This window comes from Stegostoma tigrinum, chromosome 3 (genome assembly GCF_030684315.1).
Source record: "Stegostoma tigrinum isolate sSteTig4 chromosome 3, sSteTig4.hap1, whole genome shotgun sequence".
Lineage (NCBI taxonomy): Eukaryota > Metazoa > Chordata > Chondrichthyes > Orectolobiformes > Stegostomatidae > Stegostoma > Stegostoma tigrinum.
This window is the reverse complement of record NC_081356.1, coordinates 12,394,494-12,419,005: the sequence shown is the minus strand read 5'-3', so window position 1 is coordinate 12,419,005 and position 24,512 is coordinate 12,394,494. Positions and strand designations below refer to the sequence as shown.

General features: G+C 38.9%; 1 protein-coding gene across 2 annotated transcripts in view; it reads right to left on the bottom strand.

Annotated features, from left to right (window-relative positions):
• The window catches only part of zcchc7 (zinc finger, CCHC domain containing 7), a 229,439-nt gene that overhangs the window by 77,386 nt on the left and 127,541 nt on the right, over positions 1 to 24,512 (bottom strand). For both annotated transcript variants that reach the window (XM_048527947.1, XM_048527946.2), the window contains exons 3-4: positions 15,882 to 15,925; positions 13,080 to 13,190 (exon numbers count right to left, since the gene is read on the bottom strand). In XM_048527947.1, the coding sequence (XP_048383904.1) occupies positions 13,080 to 13,190; positions 15,882 to 15,925 (155 nt within the window). The remainder of the gene's footprint in view (positions 1 to 13,079; positions 13,191 to 15,881; positions 15,926 to 24,512) is intronic.

Sequence of the window (24,512 nt, the reverse complement as noted above, 5' to 3'; positions counted from 1 at the left end):
CTTGCTTTCAGCAAAACAAGTAAACATGATGGAGACCGGTTTGTGAGGTGAGATCACCAGTTTCTTACTAATGAGCATAATGGGAAAAAAAAAAGCAGGGTAATGTAACCTTCATATCTTTAACACCATATAAATTGGACACAGAAGGCCATTTGGCCCCTTGAACCTGCTCTGCCATTCAAATAGGATCGTGGCTGATTCAACACTCCTCAAATCCATTTTCCTATGTATTCCCCGTAACCCTTGATTCCCCTACTGATCAAATATATATCTAACTCAGACTTCAATATAAATAAGGATTATACCCCCACTGCCCTTTTTGGTAAGGAGTTCCAAAGACTCCCAACCCTCAGAAGAAATTCAGCGACTATGCCCTCTGGTCCTAGATCCTCCCATGAGGGCAAACATCCTCTCAACATTTACCCTGTCAAAACCCTTAGGAATTCTATAATCTTCAAAGAGATCACCTCTCATTCTTCTAAATTCTGGTGAGCAGAGTCTCAACCTGTTTGGCATTTGTGCATAAGACAATCCATCCATACCACAACTCATCCTTGCGAACCTTAAATTGTCTGTTTTTGCTCAAATAAAAGGTTATTCTTTCTCCCCTAAACTGTGCTACCTTCCAGGAGAAAAATCTATCCCGCAATCAGAATGAAGTCCTCGTCTGCAATCAATTGACGTTTGGCCACGTCTTTAAAATTAATGAAGAATAACGCTAAATATTTGTGATGCATGCACACAGGCTATTCACAATAACCCTAATCACCCTGAAGGAACCACAATACAAGTCTCCTTCTTTGATCCTTAACACAATTCTACTGTGAATGTAACAGATTTACATACAGGCATTAAAAACTTATTTTCATACATTAAGATTAGGATTTTTTATATATCCTGTTATATAAACAGAGAATGTGTGTGTCAGGATACTCCTCCCAGTAATTCCTCAAAATTTAAGGACACTTTCTCCTCTAAATTGTATCCTGTAAAAAATAGGCAATTCCAGTCTTAATCCACTTAAAGCTGCATAATTTTGAAGTGCTTGACTGAATTTGGGGTTTTCATTACATTCCCAGAGATGAGTTTAACACAGGGGTCACTAACAATTGCAACTCTGTTTTAACACAGAATTTCCAAAATCTTAATTAATAAATCCAATCCACAACATTAGACAGAGTGATCAATATGATATTTAACATTTTGCAATCAATTTAATGGTTTATGAATGGAAGGGTGCTGCTCATCAGCAGACAAAAGATTTGCATGAGTCGTTCAATGGCACTAGTACGAGCACTGGGGAAGGAGGTGGTTATTCTGATGGGATGGGCTTGAACTAAATCATGCTGGGACCAGAGTCCTGGCAAATTGCATAATTGGGGCTGTAGAAAGGCTCTAAACTAAATAATGTGCAGGGGGCGGGCTTCAGATGCATGGAAAATTATGGAAAAGTTAAGCGACGGGGCAGGGAGGTGAGGACTCGATGTTCAGGAGAGTTATTACAATTTCCAAATAAGTAATGGGCCAGAGGATATGGAAAGTGTCAGGCATCTAACTTCAGGCACTGCAGATAAGGACACAAACAATGGGAAGGTTGCAGTCAACACAGGATTCACCATACAAAATGGGATAAATGAGCTTGTTGCACAAATTGAAATTGTGTTATCACAGAGACATGGCTAGAAGGGAATCAGGAATGGGAACTAAATATCCAAGGATACATGTGCTACCAAAAGGACAGGCAGATGAGGCAACAATGCTTTATTAGTAAGAGATGAAACTAAATCAATAGCAATAAGTGATATAGGTTTTAGAATAGATCCAACAGGTTAATGAAACGTCTATGGAAAAACAATGAACCAGCTTGGCAAGCCAACCAGCCAGAAAATAAAGAAGTGATATAGAGTCAGAAGGTGTAGAATCTAAAAGTACAGTTGAGAAACCACAAAGGCAAGACGACCCTGATGGAAATTGTTTACAGGCCTCCTAACAGTAGCCAGGATGTGGGGAGTTAAATAAATCGGAGGCAGAAAAGGCATGCCAGAAAGGTACCATTATGATAATCATGGGGGACTTCAATGTGCAGGTGGACTGGGAAAATTACGTTGGCAGCAACTCAAGAAAAGGAATTTGTGGAATGTCTATAAGATTTTGTTTACGAGTAGCTTGTGACAGAACCTAATGGGGAACAGGCGGTGCTGGATTTGGTGATGTGTACTGAGGCAGAATTGATTAGGGAACTTAAGGTGAAGGAACTCCACAGGGGAAGTGATCATGATATATGATGAATTTACTCTGCAGTTCAAGAGTGAGAAGCTGTAATCAGATGTAACGATATTACAATTGAGAAAAGGTAACTTCAGAGACATGAGAAAAGAGTTGGCCAGAGTTGATTGGAAAGGGAGCCTAGAATGGAAGTCAGTGAAGCAGCAATGACAGGAGTTTCTCAGTGGAATTCAGGATGCACAGAATAAATTCATCCCAAGAAAGAAGAAACATATAAGCTGAGGGCAAAACAACCATGGCTGATGAGGGAAGCCAGAGACAGTAGAAAAGCAAAAGAAAAAGCATACAATGTGAAGAAGACTAGTGAGAAGCAAAGAATTGCGAAGCCTTAAAAACAAGCAAAGGACAATGAAAGAAGCAATAATGGGGAAAATGATGAAATATGAGAGTAAACAAGCGGCAATCTAAAAAAAATTGAGAGAGTGCTTTTAGATATATAAAAGGTAAGAGACAGTCACAGTGGACATTGGACCACCGAGACAGGAGGAGTTTTAAAGGGGAACAAAAAACTTGAGAGGAACTGAATAGGTACTTTGCAAAAGTTTTCACAGTGGAAGAAACCAACAACGAACCAGATTTTGGAAATCTGAAGCACAAAGGGACTCAGGAATCCTAACCTTAACATTCAGATTCAGCTGGCAGTTAGGATTCCTGAGTTAGGAAAGCAGACGCAATATTAGCGTTCATTTTAAAAGGGTTAGACTACAAGAGCAGAGATATACTGCTGAGGCTGTGTAAGGCTCTAGTCAGAGCATATTTGAAATACTGTCAGCAGTTTTGGGCCTTAAGTCTAAGGAAGGACATGCTGATGTTTGAGAGAGTCCAGAGGTAGTCCACAAGAATAATCTCAAGGTTGAAGGGCTTGACATATGAGGAGCAGTTGAGGACTTTGGGTGTGTACTTGAAGTTCAGAACAACAGGTTTGGCAGCGGGTGGTGGGGGGAAAGGGAACGGGAGACATCTGATTCAAAAACTTACAGAACCGTGAAAGGCCTAAATAGAATGCATGTGGAGAAGATGTTTCCATTAGCAGGGGAGACTAGGACCTGACGGTACGGCTCCAGAATGAAGGGGCAGTCTTTCAGAACTGAGAGGAGGAGCAATTTCTTCAACCAGAGGGCGGTTAATCTGTGAAACTCATTGCTGCAGAGGGCTGTGGAGGCCAAATCATTAAATGTATTTAAGACGAGATAGATAGGTTCTTGACTAGCAAGAGGATAAAGGGCTTCAGGCAGAAGGAAGCAGCATTGGGTTGAGAAACATATCAACCATGATTAAACAGCAGAGTAGACTCAACTGGCTGGATGGCCTATTTCTGCTGCAGATCTTATGGTCTTATGGTTCACAGAAAATATAAGTTATTCTTTTGATGCAAACTCCCCCCATGGAAGACTTAAAACTGGATAACAGTTTTCTCTGCTTTTGCCCACATGTAATTAAAAAAATAGATAAAGTTAGGTTTGTAGATTACTGTGCACTACTTAAGTTTGTTTACAGTTTTATATCACAATTGATGAGAGCCTATAAATGCAGTTTATTTTTCTAAATTAGTGACAATCTAATGATATTTTTGAGTAGGTGCAATTATGGGAGGTAGATAGAACAAAGAGCAATATCGCAATCCATACTCTATAATAGTAAAATTAACAAGTCTACTCATACAAGTTTACAATATCACATAACAATCATAGCATGAAGACAGGCCATTGAACTCTACAGGTCCATACCAGTTGCTTGTGCAACACTCAGGCCTCCCCTGATCCTTCTTTATCTAACCTTAATTTATCCTTCCACTGCTTGCTTCTTCATCTAGTTTTGTCTTAAAACATAAGCATGCTGAAACTAACAAAAAATGACCTGAACTACCTGTGAATTTATTAGTGTCAATCTACATTTAGTTCTAACCTCGCCCACAAGTGGAAGCCATCTTCTCTACGTCTCCTACCATGATCTAAAAAACCTTCTGTCTTCTCTTTTCTACAGGCAACAGTCCTAGCCTGGTCAATACATTTTCCTTTTAGGCATAATCTCTTAGTCTGGCTTCATTTCAATAAACTGTTACATCTCCGATGCCATGATACTTTTCTAACAAGAACTGTTCACAGTATTCTAGATGTGGCCTTTACAAGGTTCTGTGCATGTTTAATATAATCTCACTCCTTTCCATTTTTATCCTTCTAGAAATGGCCTTTTAAACTCAGATTGCTACTTTTAAGATTTATATATCCATACTCCCAGCTCCATCTTGTTTCTCTGTCTTGTGTAAATAAGATATGGAGGTGCCAGTGTTGGACTGGGGTGGACAAGTTAGAAGTCACATGATACCAGTCCAACAGAAAGAAGTATTCTGACAACTCAACAACCAGGTAAACTTCAGAGAAAGTACCCTTTGATGTCTGGTACTTACCGAGAAAGGAGAGACTACGCCACGTTCTTCACAGCCTTTAACATATCATCAATGATGATGAGCATCTCAGCCAGATCAGCCCCACACCTCCACTTCTCACAGCAAACTACCCAGCCCCCAGTACAACACTGACCACAACACCACACAATCCTGCCAATGGCAACCTGCACAAGACATGTCAGATCATTGACATGGATACTACTATTGCACGTGGGAGCACCCGCACCACGTACACGGCAGATACTCATGTGACTTGGCCAATGTTGTCTCATGTGCTACAGGCAAATATATCCCCAAGGCATGGTACACTGATGGGACCATGCAGACGCTATGACAACAGGTGAATGGACACTGCATAACAATCGCCGGACAGGAGTGTTTCCCCTTCAGTTGGGCAACACTTCAGCGGTCAACGGCATTCAGCCTCTGATCTTCAGGTAAGTGTCCTCCAAGGTGGAATTTGAGATACACAACTCAAAATCACTGAGCAGAACCTGATAGCCAAGCAGCATACCCAATGAAGGTGGCCTCAACCGGATCTTGGATTCATGTCACATTACATGTGACCCTACCACATTGTTCTGAATCTGTAAAACCTTCCCTAATGTCTTGTTTTGATTCCATCACCTTGACATATTGTGATCTCTCTACCCTAATTAGTTTGTACAGTTTTGGATTACTTGTTACTTTGGTTAGACCCTCAGCATACGATTCTTATACCTATTATGTTATTCCAGTCACTTACCCTGTCTCCATCACCACCTTATTTTTAATATTTTGTTATTATCACTCTGCCTCATTTAATCAGATTGTTGGTCATCCCTTCGCTTGTTATTAAGGTGTTGACGCTTTACTCAATACCATCTAACACTCTTGGTCATCTGCAGAAACTCATTATTTAACACTGCACTCACATCAGTTGTATGATCTTTTGATCTCTCTGCCTATAACTTTTGTGCTTGTTTGCTCTTCTCTCTCACTTCACCTGACAAAGGGGCTGTGCTCCGAAAGCTTGTGATTTCAAATAAACCTGTTGGACTACACCCTGGTGTTGTGTGACTTCTGATTTTGTTTAAATATGGTCTCAGTGTCCTCCTATGAAAATATACCACGTCACATTTACCTGTACCGATAGTCATTCTGGACATTTTGCACCCTCAGTCAGTCAAGCAGCACTCTGCTGATAACCAGTATGATGTTTACCAAATAGGAATGTAATCAACACAAGTTGAAGCTCAAAGTTTGTTCTGATACCCCTTCCCCAACCTCCTTGGGCTTGTGGTTCTCAATTCTGGGCATCTCAAACTACCACTTATCTGTTGTCTTGTGATGCAGGCTTTGATTTTTGTTCATGATTTGTTCCCGTTGTGTTCTTTCTTTGCTATTCCTTGTAACTTTGCTGTGTGTTTGGGCCTCACACTATATTGGTGAGAGATATGTTTCAAATGTACAGAACATTCAGAGCCAAGTCCATTGTGCCACAGCTGGCTTTGCCAATAAGGGCAAGAGGATGAAGGTGAGGAGAAGTAATAATGATAGGAGAGTCTATAGTTAGGGAAACATAAACCATTTTTGTGGTCAAAGATCTTGGGAGCAATTTTATCTTCCCCAGAAGTAGTGTACAGAGGTAGTGAGAAGAAGATATCATTGGATGAGTTGGCCTTCAAAGATATTCACCCACTTCTTGCCATCTCATCTATTAAGTGCCAGGCAACAAGGTACATTGGAGACCTTCTCAACTCACTAACCACTAAGCCCTTAAGTTGTCAATTAATGGCTAGTTAAAGGCCTCAACCTGCCAGCTACCCGATTCCCTGCAGTGGCTGGTTTCCCAACTGAGTAACCAAGGTGACCTACCTACTGGGTTTAGGATGGGTCTCCATTTGCCTCAATTTGGAAACGATTGGATGAGGAGGCAAAGCATGGCCTCTGAAAGCCAATCCTGCCCTTCTCAATCAATATCTCCACAGCCCCTCAATTCCCTGACCAGCAAGCAATTCCTGCCATGAGAGAAGCAAAAGACCTACCTTCTCATCATTGGATCCTCTGAAGAGTAGGTCTTGACCAATAGTTTTTACAACCCAGAAGCTGCCAGCCTCTGATTGATCAGTGGATTCTGACCACAGTTGAGGGCTACGATAGGTCAAGATGTTCACTGATCAGCTCTTAACAAGCCAGTTGGTTGCACAATCTGGCAAGCTTTTTGGGCAGTGAAGATATCTAATACACCTATCCCCATAACAGGTCTGGGAAAGGGAAAAATCTCAGCCATAATCCAAATTGACAAATTGCCCCACAGGTGCTGGGATCAAGGATGTCACTGAAGATCTGCAGAGCACAGAGGTACAGGTGAACAGCCAATTTACAGTACAAAGCACAGGTAATGATGGCACAGGTGGAAAAAGGAATCAAATCCTGCAAGCTTATTTTAGGGAGTTAGTAAAGAGGCTAGCAAGCAATTCTTCAAAGATATTAATCACCAAATTATTCCCAGTGCCACCCATTAGTCAGTGCACAAATAGGAAGGCAGAATAGATTAATGCATTGCTGAAATGACGGTGACAGATTTGATTTCATTTATTGCTGCCACGTGTAGTAAGACAAAGTGAGAAGTTAAGTTTTGTGTGTTCTACAGGCAGATTGTACCATCCAAAGTGTTTCAAGGATGGGATTTGGACTGTTGGACATGGAGACCTATACAGTTTGGATAGGTTGCACCCAAATAGAGCCTGACCATTGTCCTCATGCCAAGTTCTACTGCTACTGTGGAGGAAGGTATCAAACTGACTCGGTCAGGAGATGGGAACTGGGTGTAGCATTAGGAAAGATAAACAAGGTGCACAAAAATCTGGGAGAAGCAAACACCTCTCAGGCAGGTATTTTATGTGTATTAAAACTATCCGGTAATGTAGCAATACTAATATCAAGTTTACAATGCACACGTGGTAAATGTTCAAACTTGATGGCCTGCAGCTGTAAATACTCATGCGGAAATGTGATGTACGGTAATAACAGAGAACTGGCTCAGAAAGAGAGACAGGACCATGTCATAAAAATCCCTAAGTGTTAAGGAAAGGGAAGGTGGTGTAAGGAAACAGACTTGCCAGTAAAGTTGAAGTCTACAGAATAAAAGTGCAAGATGCAAAACAACATTGTATGAAGTTGGTTGCATGACAAAAGAAACAGTATAGTGGTGAACAGAGATAATGGGAACTGCAGATGCTGGAGAATTCCAAGATAATAAAATGTGAGGCTGGATGAACACAGCAGGCCAAGCAGCATCTCAGGAGCACAAAAGCTGACGTTTCGGGCCTAGACCCTTCATCAGAGAGGGGGATGGGGAGAGGGAGCTGGAATAAATAGGGAGAGAGGGGAAGAAAAGAAGATAGGTGGAGAGAGTATAGGTGGGGAGGTAGGGAGGGGATAGGTCAGTCCAGGGAAGACGGACTGGTCAAGGAGGTGGGATGAGGTTAGTAGGTAGATTGGGGTGCGGCTTGGGGTGGGAGGAAGGGATGGGTGAGAGGAAGAACCGGTTAGGGAGGCAGAGACAGGTTGGACTGGTTTTGGGATGCAGTGGGTGGGGGGGGGGGAAAAGAGCTGGGCTGGTTGTGTGGTGCAGTGGGGGGAGGGGACGAACTGGGCTGGTTTAGGGATGCGGTGGGGGAAGGGGAGATTTTGAAACTGGTGAAGTCCACATTGATACCATTAGTTTGCAGGATTCCCAGGCGGAATATGAGTTGCTGTTCCTGCAACCTTCGGGTGGCATCATTGCGGCACTGCAGGAGGCCCATGACGGACATGTCATCTAGAGAATGGGAGGGGGAGTGGAAATGGTTTGCGACTGGGAGGTGCAGTTGTTTCTTGCGAACTGAGCGGAGGTGTTCTGCAAAGCGGTCTCCAAGCCTCCGCTTGGTTTCCCCAATGTAGAGGAAGCCACACCGGGTACAGTGGATGCAGTATACCACATTGGCAGATGTGCAGGTGAACCTCTGCTTAATGTGGAATGTCATCTTGGGGCCTGGGATAGGGGTGAGGGAGGTGGTGTGGGGGCAAGTGTAGCATTTTCTGCGGTTGCAGGGGAAGGTGCCGGGTGTGGTGGGGTTGGAGGGCAGTGTGGAGCGAACAAGGGAGTCACGGAGAGAGTGGTCTCTCCGGAAAGCAGACAGGGGTGGGGATGGAAAAATGTCTTGGGTGGTGGGGTCGGATTGTAAATGGCGGAAGTGTCGGAGGATGATGCATTGTATCCGGAGGTTGGTAGGGTGGTGTGTGAGAATGAGGGGGATCCTCTTTGGGCGGTTGTGGGGGGGGGATGTGTTGCGGGAAATACGGGAGACGCGGTCAAGGGCGTTCTCGATCACTGTGGGGGGGAAGTTGCGGTCCTTGAAGTGGTGAACAGTTGCGTCTCAAACCACAGGAAGGTATGCAGTGGGGTCCCACAGGGATTGATATGATCAAAACGAGTTCAAGGCAAAATTTCAAAATTTTCAGTAAATACAAGCAAAGTGATAATGGTGATAGACTCTGATTAGGTACTGAAACATTAATCCAGTCCCTCTGAACTTCTTTTTTTAAACCTTCAAGTCCCTCAGCATTCTTGGATGGACCTATAATGGTCCTGATGAATTATAAAATTTAAGTATAACTCTCATCTTCCATGTATCAATTTGAGCCCATCCAGCATCTCACTATTTCCTCTTCAAATGTAAGAGAGGAGATGCAAAAGGAAAAAAAGGGTGGCAGAGTAGGACACTCCAGCCAGGCTCCACTGTTCAGCTGTCCTTTTGTCTTCTGTTCTCTCATCCCTTCTCTATCCCTCGGACACCTGGCCCTGACCTCCGAAGTGGGGTCAGTGATCAGCGGGGATGCTGGTAACCAATGGCTGGGTGTATAGGTGGGGGAATGGCGGTGATCAGCAGCCTGACTGGGGACACCAGTGGCTGCAGCAGGAATGCTAGTGACCAGTGGTCCCATGGCTGAGCTTGGCGGCAGCAGCCCAGTACAGGAGCAGGGACAGCTGCCCATAGAGAAGCATGGCAGTAGTCAGCAGTCAGACCATGTGGAGGCCCCCGTGCATTGGTCGCTGCAGACAGCCTTTGGAGAGAGACTGCGATGCTTATCTTTTTAACTTCTTGTTCCTTCAGACTTAGAGCTGTCTGTAGCTGTAATGTAACTTTTCCTTATTTCTCTATTCTGTAACTAAGAATTGTACCTAGGTAGCTTGAATCTCTGATGGCACTGTCAGTGGAAACTTATAAACTTTACACTGTACTCATTTGAGTACATGACAATAAAGCTAATTCAATTCAATTCAGTAAAGAAAAGCAAATGGGAAAGAAAGGAAGGAAAAGCAAAAGGAAATACAGAAGGAAACGGGAAGGAAGGAAGGAATGTAGGTGGGACACTTGTGGGAGTCAGGTGGAGGAAGAAACAGCAGTATGATAACAACGAAACATCAAAAAAAAATGTGCATCACAGAACAACAGTTAAGTGATTTGTTGTTCAGAGAGCACTGAGGCAAAGATAGTATAACTAAAGGAGTTAAAAGAAACAGGCAAAGTAGACCAAGCGCTAAGGAAGCAAGGTTTAAAACAGAAGTATTATCAGCACAAATGGAATAATTATAATAGAGTGTGAATTAAGAAGAGATTTAATATAGATCAAGTTGAGGCTGTAATTAAAATCAACAGCTTAAACAAGCTATTAATCAGATTCAAAACAGAGGGAGTCTTGGTTTTTTGAACATGGGCTGATAGATGAGATTTATTGTTTGCAATTCCTGCACCATGTGGAAACTTCAGGATACTTCATCTGTCACAGGAGAATTTCTTCATGTCAGAGTTGTGAGCATGAGGAGCAGCTGGAGTCAGTGCAGAACAGCAGGAAGGAGGAGAGTTTCCAGACTATATATTTCACAAGGTGAGCATCCCAGAGGCAGGAGTTTAGGATAGAAGGTGGATGGGCATTTGAAAGAGAAGGAAGACCTGGGAAACGCAGACGTCTTTGGGGTGCGGTACATTCTTAGCACCAGAGACCACTGAGAGAGATAATGCATTAGCAGATAACAGGGTATATGGGAGAGAACAAAGTAGCAATATCATCATTATAGAAAATTCCATATTTAAGAGGATAGACAGACATTTCTGCAACTGCCATTGTACATCCCACATGGTATGTTGTCTCCCTGGTGCCAGAATAAAGAACATTACTGAGAGGATGCGGAGTACTCTGTAGGAGGAAGGGAATGACATAAAAGCACAAGGCCATAAAATGCAGGAGCAGTAACAGGCCATTTGATCAAGGCTGATAAGTTTCTCAACGCCATTCTCCTGCCTTCTTCCTGCGGCCCTTGATCCCTTTACTATTCAAGAACCTATCTCATGTTTTAAATACACTCAATGGCTTGGCCTCCACAGCTTCACCACCCTCTGGTTGTAGAAATACCTCATCTTAAAATGATGTATCTTGAGAACAAAAGAGGACAACTAGCATACTCTATGAATGGTGCAGAAATAGCTATGGATGAAGCAGAGAGAAACCTAAAATGCTTAGCAAACTAACTACAGCAGCAATCAACAAAGGCTGCAGAATTTTGAACTACACAATACAATTGTAAGATGCAAGTCAGACAGGTTATAAACAACTAAGTAATTCTCAGGTCACACTGCATCTTGAAATATTATGTTCCGGTTTGGTAACTCAGACACACAGTGGCATTAAAGCATCGGATGCAGAGAAGAACTAAGGGACTGATTCCCCAGAATTGTGTTAGAAGTTTAAGCTACAAGGAAAGGATGGGGACATCTGAGCCTTTTAATCAGAAAAGGCCAAGTGATATTAGAAGTATGCAAGCAAGTAGGGTGTATCGGGGATTCAAAAAAATGATTTTAACTATAAATAGCATGAGGAAGAAAATGACAACCATGAGGGGCAAGTTGCAAAAGAAAAGATTTAGATTTATAATAGCAGCTTTCACCATCTCAGTTATAATGAAAGATAATGTAGCAGGCAATCGGTGCACAGCAACATTCCATAAACAGCAATGAGTAATAAATGACCAGCTTACCTGTTTTAGTGATTTTCGCCAGGGGCTGGCATAATTCCACTACTCTCCCATAGTGTTGTGGTATTATTATTGTCCACCTAAGGCATTGTTTTATCATCACATTCAAAGAATGTATTTTTTTTCAGTACAGCTCTCCTTCAGAACTGCACTGAACGATAAGTTACGATTAGAGTCAAATCTCTGAACCGGTGTTTGAACTCATGAGCTTTTGAGTCAGGTCAAGAAAGTTATTATTGAACTAATACAGAACTATAATTATGGATTAATCTCAGGACATATAAACTGGGCTCTTGATAAAATAGTAGCAGTTGAACTCTGGAATTACATAAAATAGTTGGATGCTACAGCACAGGGGCTGTATGATCATTCTGGTTGGGTGAAGTAAAATGGGCTGAATGACGTTCCCTTATTTCAGCTATTTTGTGAACCAAAGGTTAATGGTAAGGGAAGTTGAAAAATTAGATGAAATTTTCCTGGGTGCAGAAAATAACAGAAAATTGGACAGATTCTTTTGCCAGTATGTGATGTGCCCTATTTACCACATGAAACAAAACAGATTGCTCCCAGCACAACAGTATGGGATCAGGGAAACAGTCAGAAATGCAACGGTAATTTACTTTAATGACCAGTAATATTTCTTCAAAGCCAGTGCTTCCCAAATATTTTCCTGGTGTGAGTCCACTTCAATGTTTCCGAATTTGCAACCCACAGGCAGATTGGGAGCATTAGCTCCTGTGCATGGGTAGAAAAAGTTCATTATGGTGGAATTGCTTAATTGTGAGAGATCTCTTTTCACAATAAAAACTACCTTTCAAAGGCTTTTTTTTACAGTAGCAACTGGGCAGTAAAAGATCTGTTTGTTAGGACACACCCACGACCAGAAAAATTGCAAATATTTCAATGGGCTACATTGCTTTTAGCATTCAATCTGAGCTCCAGAGGTCTTCTAATGCAGTGGTAATGCTTCTACCTCTGGATCAAAAGGACCAGCTTCAAGTCCCAAAATCTCATATTAAAGCCCACAGTTTGGGAAGCCCTGTTCTAAACTGTACTTGTGCAGAGTCATGCAGAAATCTAGAAATTATACTGCAGTGCACCAAACGGGCTATTGAAAAGGACTTTCCATTCAAGATGTGGCTGCACGATAATCTTAAAAGGAACAGCACATAATTGTTGCACACAGGAAAGAAATATTAAAGGAAATGGAATTAGCAGATAATTATCTCAGCATTTTTAAAATCATGCATTTACAGTATTAGAGAAAAACAATTTACATTACTATGAAAAATATGAAGGACATTATTTCAAACATGAGGCCATTACCTTATCAGATGGGCAGTTTTTGGATATGTGTCCCAGTTTGCCACAGTTCCTGCAGTCCACGTTTGCTTTATTTGGTGTATAGTAGCGATTGTGCTGCTTCCCAAATAATGGCTAAGAATAATTTTTAAAAATTACTAATAAGAAATGAGGCATGGTAAAAATATATTGTGTTAACATCTATTTTCTTTACATGACTATTCCCATGGAGTCTTTACGTTTTTTTTCTTGTCTGAAGTTTTTAATCTCAGAGAACCATGATTCCAAATTGCCAATTCTTTACCTTTGAGCTGACATAGCAAGTGTCAATAAGCTGTTTGACCATGAAAGTCATCACACTGGAACCCAATTCAACTTTTGTCCAACACTGATAGTTCAGCATCTTACGGAGGCAACTCCTCTTTCAGAATCAGCAACATGAAATGATGCATCTGCTTCCAATCGGAGGCAAGCAGTAATGCTCAAAATGCGATTCCTCAGACATTGAAGCAGTCTATAGTCAAATGCAACAAGATGTGGAGAATATCCAGGTTTGAACTGATAAGTAACATTCACACCACATCAATGCCAGGCAATGTCCATCACCAAAAAAAGACAATCTAACCACTGCCCCTTGATATTCAATGGTGTTCGCATCAATTGTGTGTGTGCGCTTGCATCTGTGGGCCTGTTTGTGTGTCTGTGAGCCTGTGTGTATGTCATTGACCAGAAATTCAAGTGGACATAAACACATGGGCTACAAGAGCAGGTCAGAGGCTTGACTATTGTGATGACTAAGCCACCTTATAACTCCCCAAAACCTGACCACCATCTTCAATGCACAAGTCAGGAGTGTGACGGAATATTTTCCACTTGCGTGGAAGGGTGCAGCTCCAGCAACACTGAAGCAATTTGATACCATCCAGGATAAAACAGCCAGCTTGGCTGGCACCACGTTCACAAGGATCCACTCTCTCCAATACCATCGCTCGGTAGCAACAGAGTATACTATCTACAAGATGCACTGCAGAAATTCAAAGATCCTTAAGACAGCAACTTCCAAATGCACAATCACTTCCATCCAGAAGGGCAGTGGACACATGGAAAAACCACCACCTGCAAGTTCTCCTCAGAGCCGCCCGTCAGTCTGACTTGGAAATATATTATCATTCCCTCACTATTGCTGGGTCAAAATCCTGAATTTTGCCCCCCAAAGGTATTATGGGTCAGCCTACATAGACTGCAGCAGTTTGAGAAAACCTCTCAAGGGCAGCTAGGAACAGGCAATAAATACTAGCCAGCCAGCGACACCCATGTGTCATGTCTGAATTTTAAAAAATCCAGTCCTGGCTTACATCAATTAATTCATTACTTATTGTAGAATTGACTTGCCAGCTTTCTTCCCTGTTTAATGTAGCACTATATGAAGTGTGTATTAATCCATTAGAACATTGAGCCAGCTATACTATCAAATATAGTTAAATATATATAATATTTGACTAAGCCAAACCATGGATTATAGATTATTTTGATTGCCCCAAACATAATTCATTGAAATATTACATCCAGAAAAAAATTTCTGCTAGTGCCTATCAAGTCATATAAGAGACAAGTACCTTCAGAGTACTGTGTCACTAGGGCACTTTTGCACAATGAGTATTTAGAGAAGTACTCCAAAAATGGATTGGTTTAAATTTGAAGGATAATCAAAAGACTAAGCTGTTTAAGAGTCAGAATGTGAATTCCTCATAGAAACCGTAGGACTGTTGTGCTCCCTCACCAGCTGAATTCAGGTTTTATTAATTCTGTGTTCAGTTATCTTCTTCTTTTAGGTGTTTTTAGGTTTTATTGCAGACTCGTATTTTTCCTTTTGATAATGCTCACCATCTCCTTTGACTAGCTCCCTCTCCGTTACTCTTGGTACCCAGTTTCCTGTCTTTTATTCCCTTGTCACATTGCTATTATTAAATAATTGCTTTCTTAGTATGAATTTTTCTATCCATTGCCACTGTTCTTGATTTGGATCATCAAAGAAACAAAAAGTAGAAAGGACTAAGAAAGTGAAGAGAAGTAAAAGAAAATCAAAAAATAACAAGCCTGAAGAAATGCCTGTAAAAGATAATGATACATCACTCCTCAAAATTATTTGTAAAAATCCAAGTTTGATAAGAAAGACAAGTGGAAGGCAGAAAAATAAGCAAATAAATAAATTATGCAAACGAAAGCAAGAGAAGGCCTAAGTACAAGTTAAATTTGAAAAAAGCAAAACCAGATAAAGGCCATTTGTTTAATTTTTAATTGAAGGATATAGTTTTTTTTCTGGGTTCTTCATTCATGTCATAAGTCATCAATAGATAGCATTCACATTGGAAAAAATCAAAGAATGCTCTAATTTTAAGATGCGTTCTTCTATAATCTTTAAAAACAATCTAGAAAAATAAAATGCATTTACAGCTCAGCTGCAGAATCTTCAATAGGAAGGGAAGAGGCTGCTTTTGCAAAACTTAGGCTAATATTTATTAACTGAAAATTACAACATTATCATCCTATTAATCCACAAAATTATTTTGGAAACAGCATTTTTAAATCCCATCTGGCAAAGCATTAAAAAAAACTACAGTCCAGCCTTCAATTTGCAGTCATTATGTCATGACATTTTTCTGACTGGTTCATTGCTGAATGAGGATCTTAATGTATATCAGATTTACCAAGCCACCAGGTACCAAACCTTGCAGGAGAGAATGGGTTGATTTTCTTTGTTAACACTTGCAATAAAGCACTAACAGTTTTTAAAAATATCCCTGTAAACAGCATCGATGACCTTACCTTTAGGTCTTTTTCACAGATGGTCCACTGCTTGTGAAGACCACCTAAAATAGAAACAATGGTTTATTAAAATTAAGTCCACAATTTGATTTTTAAAAATTGGTAGGATTCTTCACAACAATGATTCCACAGTCAACACTTGAAAATTTCTAGATTAATACGACAAATTCAGAGAGGTTGGTATGTAACTCCATAGAGGCAGAAAACATTCACAAACTATGGTAGTGAAGTAATCTACCTTCACCAAATTAAAAGAACAAACTTGCAAGTCATTTTTCAAAGCTGTTTACTTTTAATCATAAAATAATATTTAATTGAGCAATCTACACCACAGAACTGAATTATTACCACTCTGCTCATAAAAAAAATTGTTGCAATTTAAGAGATAGAAGATGACAGATTTTAAATGAAAGTGCTGATTATGGAAGTAAGATCATTTAAGACATTGCGTAAAAGAAAGAGTGAAAGATTCAAAACAAGACAATTTTGATTTCTTACTCAGAAATGGAAAGCACTTACAAAACCCTCAGCAGTAATATTTTAATGTGTATATTCTTTAGCAACTGTGGACAATTTCTGTGTTCAAGTCTGCAAACATGCAACATGCCCAAATTCACCCTTTGGAATACTTTATATAATATGGCATAATTACTACTGCTGTCTAACTGCTAGTTTTGTAATATACATATGTAACTTAATAAATCAATTTATAAAATACTGTACACAAGCATACATGTTTTTCGTTTAGAAAAATCGGTAAAATTATTCCCCAAACTAGGCTCTTGAACAGTATGGCCTGAAGGAAGATCCTTGTTTACTGGTCTTCATATTTAAATTGGCTCCATATTTGTTACATTTTTGGGAGCTCAAACATCAACAGAAAAGCAACTCAACACATAGTCGAAAATCATGAAATGAATGAGTTCAGCTAAAGCAAAATCACAAAATCATCTCTGCTGTCGGTATTAACAGCACTTTGCAGGGTCAAAACTGCAAGAATCCCTGAGGAGAATAGCACTCCAATATATATGAACAGAAAATACATATCTCACGTCTGTTGGGTTTTTTAATTGCTGTAAATGAGAACTGGCTAACATTAAGAGTCAATGAAACTAAACTGTTACGAACCAGAATTTATTTCAGGATTCTCAATAATGAAAACTTATCAACACAGAAAATATGACATCTGCTAAAAGTGATAATTTCTCATCATATAATTTAATAACATATCGAAGTAAACAGTTTGCTAGCATGGGGAACAGGGGAGCAGAGGAACAAGCTGGCAAGTGGGCAAGAATAAGACATGTCATCACAACCAAAATCAGTTGTATCTCAGACTGTTGAAATTCGCACACAATTGAAGTTCTACATTGTGCAATCAGTGAATAGTTGACAAATTTCCATAAATGAACAGAAAGACGGCCAATTACATTCAAATTGTACGTTGACTAGGATTCCTCAAATAAACAATATCAGTCAGATTTGTTGCAGCAAAATTTTATAACCAAATTACTGCTTTGAATATAATTACAAAAAATATACTTATTTACAATTAAAAATCTAACACTTGCATAGCTCTTTCAACACCTTCTTTGGCAATAGCACAATTTTGTTCTTAAATTAATTCACACTCATTCTACATATTTATGAATAAAGAAAACAAAAAAGATGGAGACTCCAATGTAGGCTGGCTTTAGTTCACTTGCTGCAAAATTGGGAGACTCACAAAGAACATTAAATACTTCTATGCTTTTTATCCTGTTCAAAAACAATTTACCAAAAAGAAAAAAATTAAAGAGAAAAAAGTTAAATGTAATATTTTCACCAGCTTTCAAAACCATCTATCAAAACATGGAAGGAAGGAATATTTCTTTGCAGTAACACTTAACAAATGCCACTTCCATGGGCAAATACTATTCAGTCTCATCTCAAAAGGACATCGCAGAAAGGCATTGGTGATTGCTGTATGAGCACTATGATATTCAACAATGTTTTAGTATCTGCCCTCTTTTGAAGCAAGATAGAAAGAAGTCAATGTTTCTATTAATTGTCCCCAGTAATTACAAATATTCACAAAAGAGTGGATTTTAAATGACTTTTTATTTAGGTTCCTGGATTTTTAAAATTCATATTTTATTATTTCAATACTGAAAACAGAAGAGCTTTGAATACTTCAACATAGCTTTTATATTTATAATCTAACAGCCAAAGGAAGCTCACATATTTCCAATGCAGAGCAAAGCTACTCAAATAGCATTAAACTACTGTAAACAAGTTATGTCCGAGATCTTTGTTTTGTACTCTCATACATAACTATACATTCACAAAGGATGATTCTTTCCTCTCCAAATTGTTGCTTCTCATTTCTAGCGTGTAAGGGGACCCTGAACTCTTATCCCTTGTTTCTGACCCTCTTTTTACTTGGTTGTCCATGACCTTGCTGGATGAATCTTCTGAGTGCTCGGGAGGGTGGGGGGTAGGGAGGGTTTTCTTCCTCTCTTTCATTTGCCTTTTATTATTCATATACTTAACTGTTGGGTTAAGTAACACAAACCTTGCCTTGGAAAGAGGTTCTACTTTTGGTCATTCTCACATACTGAAACTGTTAGCCTTCTAAACTTGCATACAATGTTCGCTCTGTATTATTAGAATCAATTGCAAATCAAAAGGAGACAAAGAAGTTCAGCATTCAACTGTTTCTCCGGTCTAGTGGGCAAATATTCATCCTGAGAAGGCCTCAGAAGGACGGCTGTTCTGTCACTTCTCAAGATTTCTGCAGAGCCCGGACACTGTTTGAGGCAGATATTTGCAACTTTGATGTTATATCATCACATCTGTTAGGAGGATATCATGCTTCCTTTTCGGATGAAACGTTTGTCACTATATGGTTGATTACTTGGTAGTAGTGGCCTCAATCTAACTGATTGAAGATTCCTTCAAAATACAACGTTTGTTTTTAGATAGTGAAAAATTATATTTCAAAACTATGCAGCATTGCCTGAATTAAAATTGTAATTATCATGCCATGCAAAACGTGTATCATACAAATAAATAATGGCACAAATATTCACTTCGTACTCCCAAGTTTCTTATCTTAGCTGCCATACTAATTCCTTCAGCTCCTTATAGATACAGAGAATTGCCAGTAAGGACTTTGCTGCTCTTCTCGTGAAACTGCTCAAAGTTTGGGTCAAGGTGTAGGCAGCTGCACGATTTTTTTTGGCTCCTAATGTAGAGGTTAGAATGGTGCAAACAGAGGGGAAGAATTCATTTTTTTAAGAATGTTTGCTGACTAAGGGATTGTACGCATTCAGGTATGAAAATATTTAATTTTATTTGGATAAGAAGCACACCTGTGTTTCGTTGATAAATATTTCAAGAGTCCTGTTCATCACTGCATATGACTAATTTTTTCAGAAGTTCCCACCCAATACTATTATGGTATGTTCGTTGATACAGTTAATTTGTCAGCAGATCTCCAGTTAATGTAATTTGCTGCATCTGTAATGAAGCATGTAGCAAAATGCACCCTTGCCCTCACTAACTAGCAGTCTGTGTCCAGCATTTCTAAATGTATAAGGAAGTACTGCACAATATCTTCTGCCAATCATACAAGCTCTGCAGTACAAAGCATGATATATTACATCCTATGTTCCCGACGACTGCATTCAGTGAATGAGCCAAATATTTTATACCATTTTGGTCCATGCAGTCCTGCATTTGGCTGGATATTAAACAATTTCTCTTGGAGTGTTGCCTGCATCCTGATCTCTTGCATTTGTTGTGAAGTTTTCTATGCTTATTGCTTCAAGGCTTTTTTTTATTATATCCAAACCTATAATGCTATGCTGATGCTAGGTATATTGATTACACTGAAACCATAAGCAGTACAGCAAACACCTATGTATATTTACATCACCCTGTATTTCTTTTCCATTGCCGTATTTTGCTGTGTAAAACGTTTAAAATAGAGCAGGTATAAGAGGCTACGGATCAGGTTTACCTTGACACGGTCAAATCACTAGCTGCAAACAATAATGTTATTTATGAAATAAGACCACTACCTTTTGATGACATCTAACTGCATCAGTAAAACATCACTAAAGGATTAATTTAACTATTTACAAACATCTGCATATTAAAAATATATATACTGCATTCAACGGCTCCACATCACAAACAAAGTAAGCAGAAAATGACAGACATACGGAACAGGTCTCTGTAAAATCTTTTGAGAACGCATACTTGGTCACTCAAAACTTGATGGTTTTTCAAATGTGAAAGTGGAAGTTGTACTATTTTTATCCATTTTTCAGCAATTTAATGAAAATTTGCATTAATAACTAGATTAGTTTAACATGCCATAATGCACACTGCATAAGAACTGAAAGAACTGCAGATGCTGTAAATCAGGTACAAAGATAAACGTTTCTGGAGAAGCTCAGCAGGTCTGGCAGCATCTATGAAGAAAAAGTCAGAGTTAATGTTTTGGGTCCAGTGACCCTTCCTAAGGACTGGACCTGAAACACTAACTCTGTTTTTTTCTTCACAGATGCTACTGACCTGCTGAGCTTTTCTAGCAACTTCTGTTTTTGTGCATAATGTACACTACCTACTGTCACCTAACTATTTTCAGGAATGTTTTACAGCAGTACCGTGCCAGGCACTGACCATAAAATCTGTACTGTCAGCACTAATTCTTTAAAGCCCCTCCACAGTTTTCGTTTTTTATATTAATATAGATTTCAGCCCAATAGAAAGTTACAACCTGAATTCAAATTCTGGTATAGTAGTAAAATGCTACAGAACTTCCCCGATTAAACTTCATACGTCAAACCAAAACCCCCAGTGATTATGTATCTTTATGCGCTGCAGAAAACAACCAACTCCAATGACTAGCTAAGTTAGATTTTAAGGTTTAAATCTGCTTGGTCACAGTATGTTTTACAGTTACTGTGCATTACACTTTGCTCTTTATTAAGCTGAATGGAATTGATACATAATGGTTATCCACCTAATGCTTCTTTTGATGTCAGCTTAAATAATTTTGGGAAGACTAAGGTGACACTTTGATCCAATTTTCTGAATGGAATTTGCGAAGAATTGTAAAATGATTTAATTTTCTGCACAGCAGGGCAAATTCAAGCCTCTCTAAACCAAGTTGAGGAAGAAGTGTCCTACCAAAAGCTTCCAAATAGAAATAATTTTTGGCAGTTTATAAATGAAGTAATTTGGTAACTTCAAGGTAAACCTGTTCAGCAACCTCCTATCACTGCCCTATGTTAAAAATTTTTCATAGCAAACACTAGTGATGTTGAGGAATATTATACTTGTGCATACACACAAAGGCACTATTCCACCATATTAGGAACTAAGTTGCAAGCTTTCATCTGGAACATACATACTTACCAGAAAGCCTTGCATGGATCCACTATGTTTAAATGGATAAATATTTATAAAATAACTATGATGATTTAGATTTCATGCAATAACATACCATAAAGTTACAGTGACAAAGGCTGCCAGATTTATTTCAGTAAAGGAACATGTTTCTCCAGAAGTGAGGTACATCAAAATGATAAGATTATTACGGCTGGTGTTTCTCTATGGAGCTTTCAAAATACTGCTTTGGCAAGTGAAGCAGGTCTATGATCAAGTATTGGGCATTATCTCATGGTTTTTTTTTAGCTTTAACTCATTAAAGTGTCAAACTCATATTGGTAAGATTTAGTGATCTGCACATTTAAGAGATCTGATTGACTAACTCATATTGATCTGGCAGCATCTCCACAGACATGCTGAGTTTCTCCAGCATTGTGAGTTTTTATTTCAGGTTTCAAGCATCTGTAGAGGGGTTTTTGCTCTTAATTGACTCATAGTATGAGACTACTAGTATGAGTATAAATAAAACACTAGCTGAAAAAGGCACTACCACCATTATTGTGGATCACACCAACAAAGACAAAATTAAAATTTGTCAGTTAATGATAGCAATTAAGTATTTATATTCAGAAATTAAAGAGAAAACCCTCAATACTGGAAAGTGGAAATTAAACTGGAATTGTAAATACACAACAAATCTGCCTATATCTGAACAGAAAAGTCCAATCAAGTTATATCTAGCCGGGATCTGCAGTGTTTATTTTTACATTTACATCATAGATATTGCTTTCAGAGTAATGAGTTCAAATAATTCAGATTTTAAACAGTTCACAACAACTGTATTTTAAGTTTAGTTGCACATTTGACCCAGATTACTCAATGCGACCGGACAAGATTGAGTTTACTTGGATCATTTTAACCTGGGAGAGACAGAGTGCTATTATATCTACAGTCAAATGGAGTAATTTTGGATGTTTGCACAACTGAGGGGGCCTTCCCATCAAAATGTGCATGTTGGAAATTTGGGTGTCAGTCACTAATGGTTGAAAACTCTGTGTTCTCATTTCCAATGTGCCCAGGGGCAGGTGAGGTTCGTTTACTACAATAAATGTAATCTATGCAATTTATCCTTCCTCTTTGAAACCGGGTAAATAGTCCAACAAAAACAACTGGACACTTAGGAGTTAACATATTTAATGCCTCTTACGTGATAAGTCCATTAAACTAAAATTACAGCCAGTGTTCTCATTGTTAAAGTATTTTCCTCAAATTGTTGGCAGCTTTCTATATTAAATTTTATAACTAATAATCACTTGCTTGTATTTCAATAAAACAATAGCTAGAAAGAGTAAATCACTGCAACAGCACATCAGAACAAGGTTGCATAATATAGCATCCAGTGAGGAGTGGTAAGTGAAACCAAAATGACATGCTAATTTTCACTCTTGGATTTAGTAGTGTTAATTATTGCATAGAACAAATACTTGTATCAGTATTTTTAAAACCAAAACGTTTTCTCTTCTCTTGCATAGTTTCACCATATTTGGATTTAATAATTATTTATATTACATGTCACCAAGTATTAATATGTGAAATATGAACAAAGATCTTAGTTTCTTCCAGAAACCAGAGTAGTAGACAGTTGAATTAGATTTTCAAAACAAGTGTTACGATTGGATAATTTTGAATAAAACTGTCACTACCATTAAGATTTAAGCAGCACAATTAATAGAACAGAGAAGTGTGCCACTATGAATAACACACCTTCATTTCTCCAGGTCATGCAGATGTCATTTGATAAGATATAACATGTGTATGCCTTGCATATAAACAATGCAAACCAACTCTTCTTATGTGCTTACGATTCTTATGTGTATTCCCTTTCCTATCTATACCTTACCTTTGCTTAGCCTCTCTATAGAAGGTTCCAGCTGAAATACAAAATGTATCAAGTGAAAAATATTATGTCCAAAAACGAGAATTATCATTCAAATGTTTGTTATCAAGTATAATATATTTATATCAAAGTATAACTTGAGTCACAGCTTAACTGAAGATTGGTGGAAATAGAAAAAAAAATTACTGTTCCATACAAATCTGTTATGATTCTGATACAAAAGCTTTCCCACTCCCAAAATCCATTAGGATTATGAAAAAAGTGTAGGTTGGTGAAACAGAAGAATCAAAATGAGTAATCCAACCAATTGGTTAGATAGCTATGTCTGTGTTGAGTTTTCCTTTTCACTCACTCAACTACTTTTTCTTCCAATTTGATTTCAATCTAACAAACTGGCAAGTTGCCACCAATGTATCTCATTCAACAAAATAAAAACAGCTCCTGCTTAACCAGGGCTATTCCGCATTCATTGAATCACATAGATGGTCAGACCCAATTCTGCTATTTAGGGGACACGCTGTGTACAACACTACAAATCCATGCAGATAAATGGCAGCTATTGGACTTTGAGAGACTTTTCTGCATGTGTCCTGATCAATTCTTACTGGTTTTGTTGCTCTGCAAAGTGGCACAAAAGTTATGAGGAAAACACTTGCCTTCACAAAAAAAATTAGCTAAATTATACTCACTTTCAGATATCAGATTTTCTAAGTCCCCCGTACCTACCTCACTGTTAAACAAAATGTTGCCCTGATGATCCATTTTTCTGCAATTCTGTTAACAAGAATGGGTCTGTCCACTCACATCCACACCTGACAATCATATAAATGAGCTCCTTTACAAGAAGCTCCGCTAAAAAAAAAGATGAAGACGATACCACCCTCCTGGTACAATGCAGTAATCCCCTAGCACTACTGAATGACACATGCACATGGGTAACTTCCTGAATCAGGGTCACACTGGTTGGATTTGATTCAATTCACTGACTCTCTGTAAAAGACAATGTAGTGCACTGTGTAAACAAGGACAACGTTCACTTTGGACTCACATAAATTAGTCCGGAATGAAATACTTTAAAATGCCATCCAGATGTGGATTTTGTCGATTCAGACTTTCTAAATGTAGGATACAAAGCTTTTCAGTCTTCAACATTTTTATAAACATAACATTTTATTTTCTCTAAAACATCCCATCTTCCCTTAAAAAGAGTAGCGAGGACAAAAGAAAATGTTTAAGAATATATTACTAACATTTCATACTGGCATAAACCATGGAGAATTATTTTGCACTTTGGTTAGAACGGCTTAAAGGTTTTGACTTTGCAGTTAGTTTAAATTCGTAAAATGTGAGGC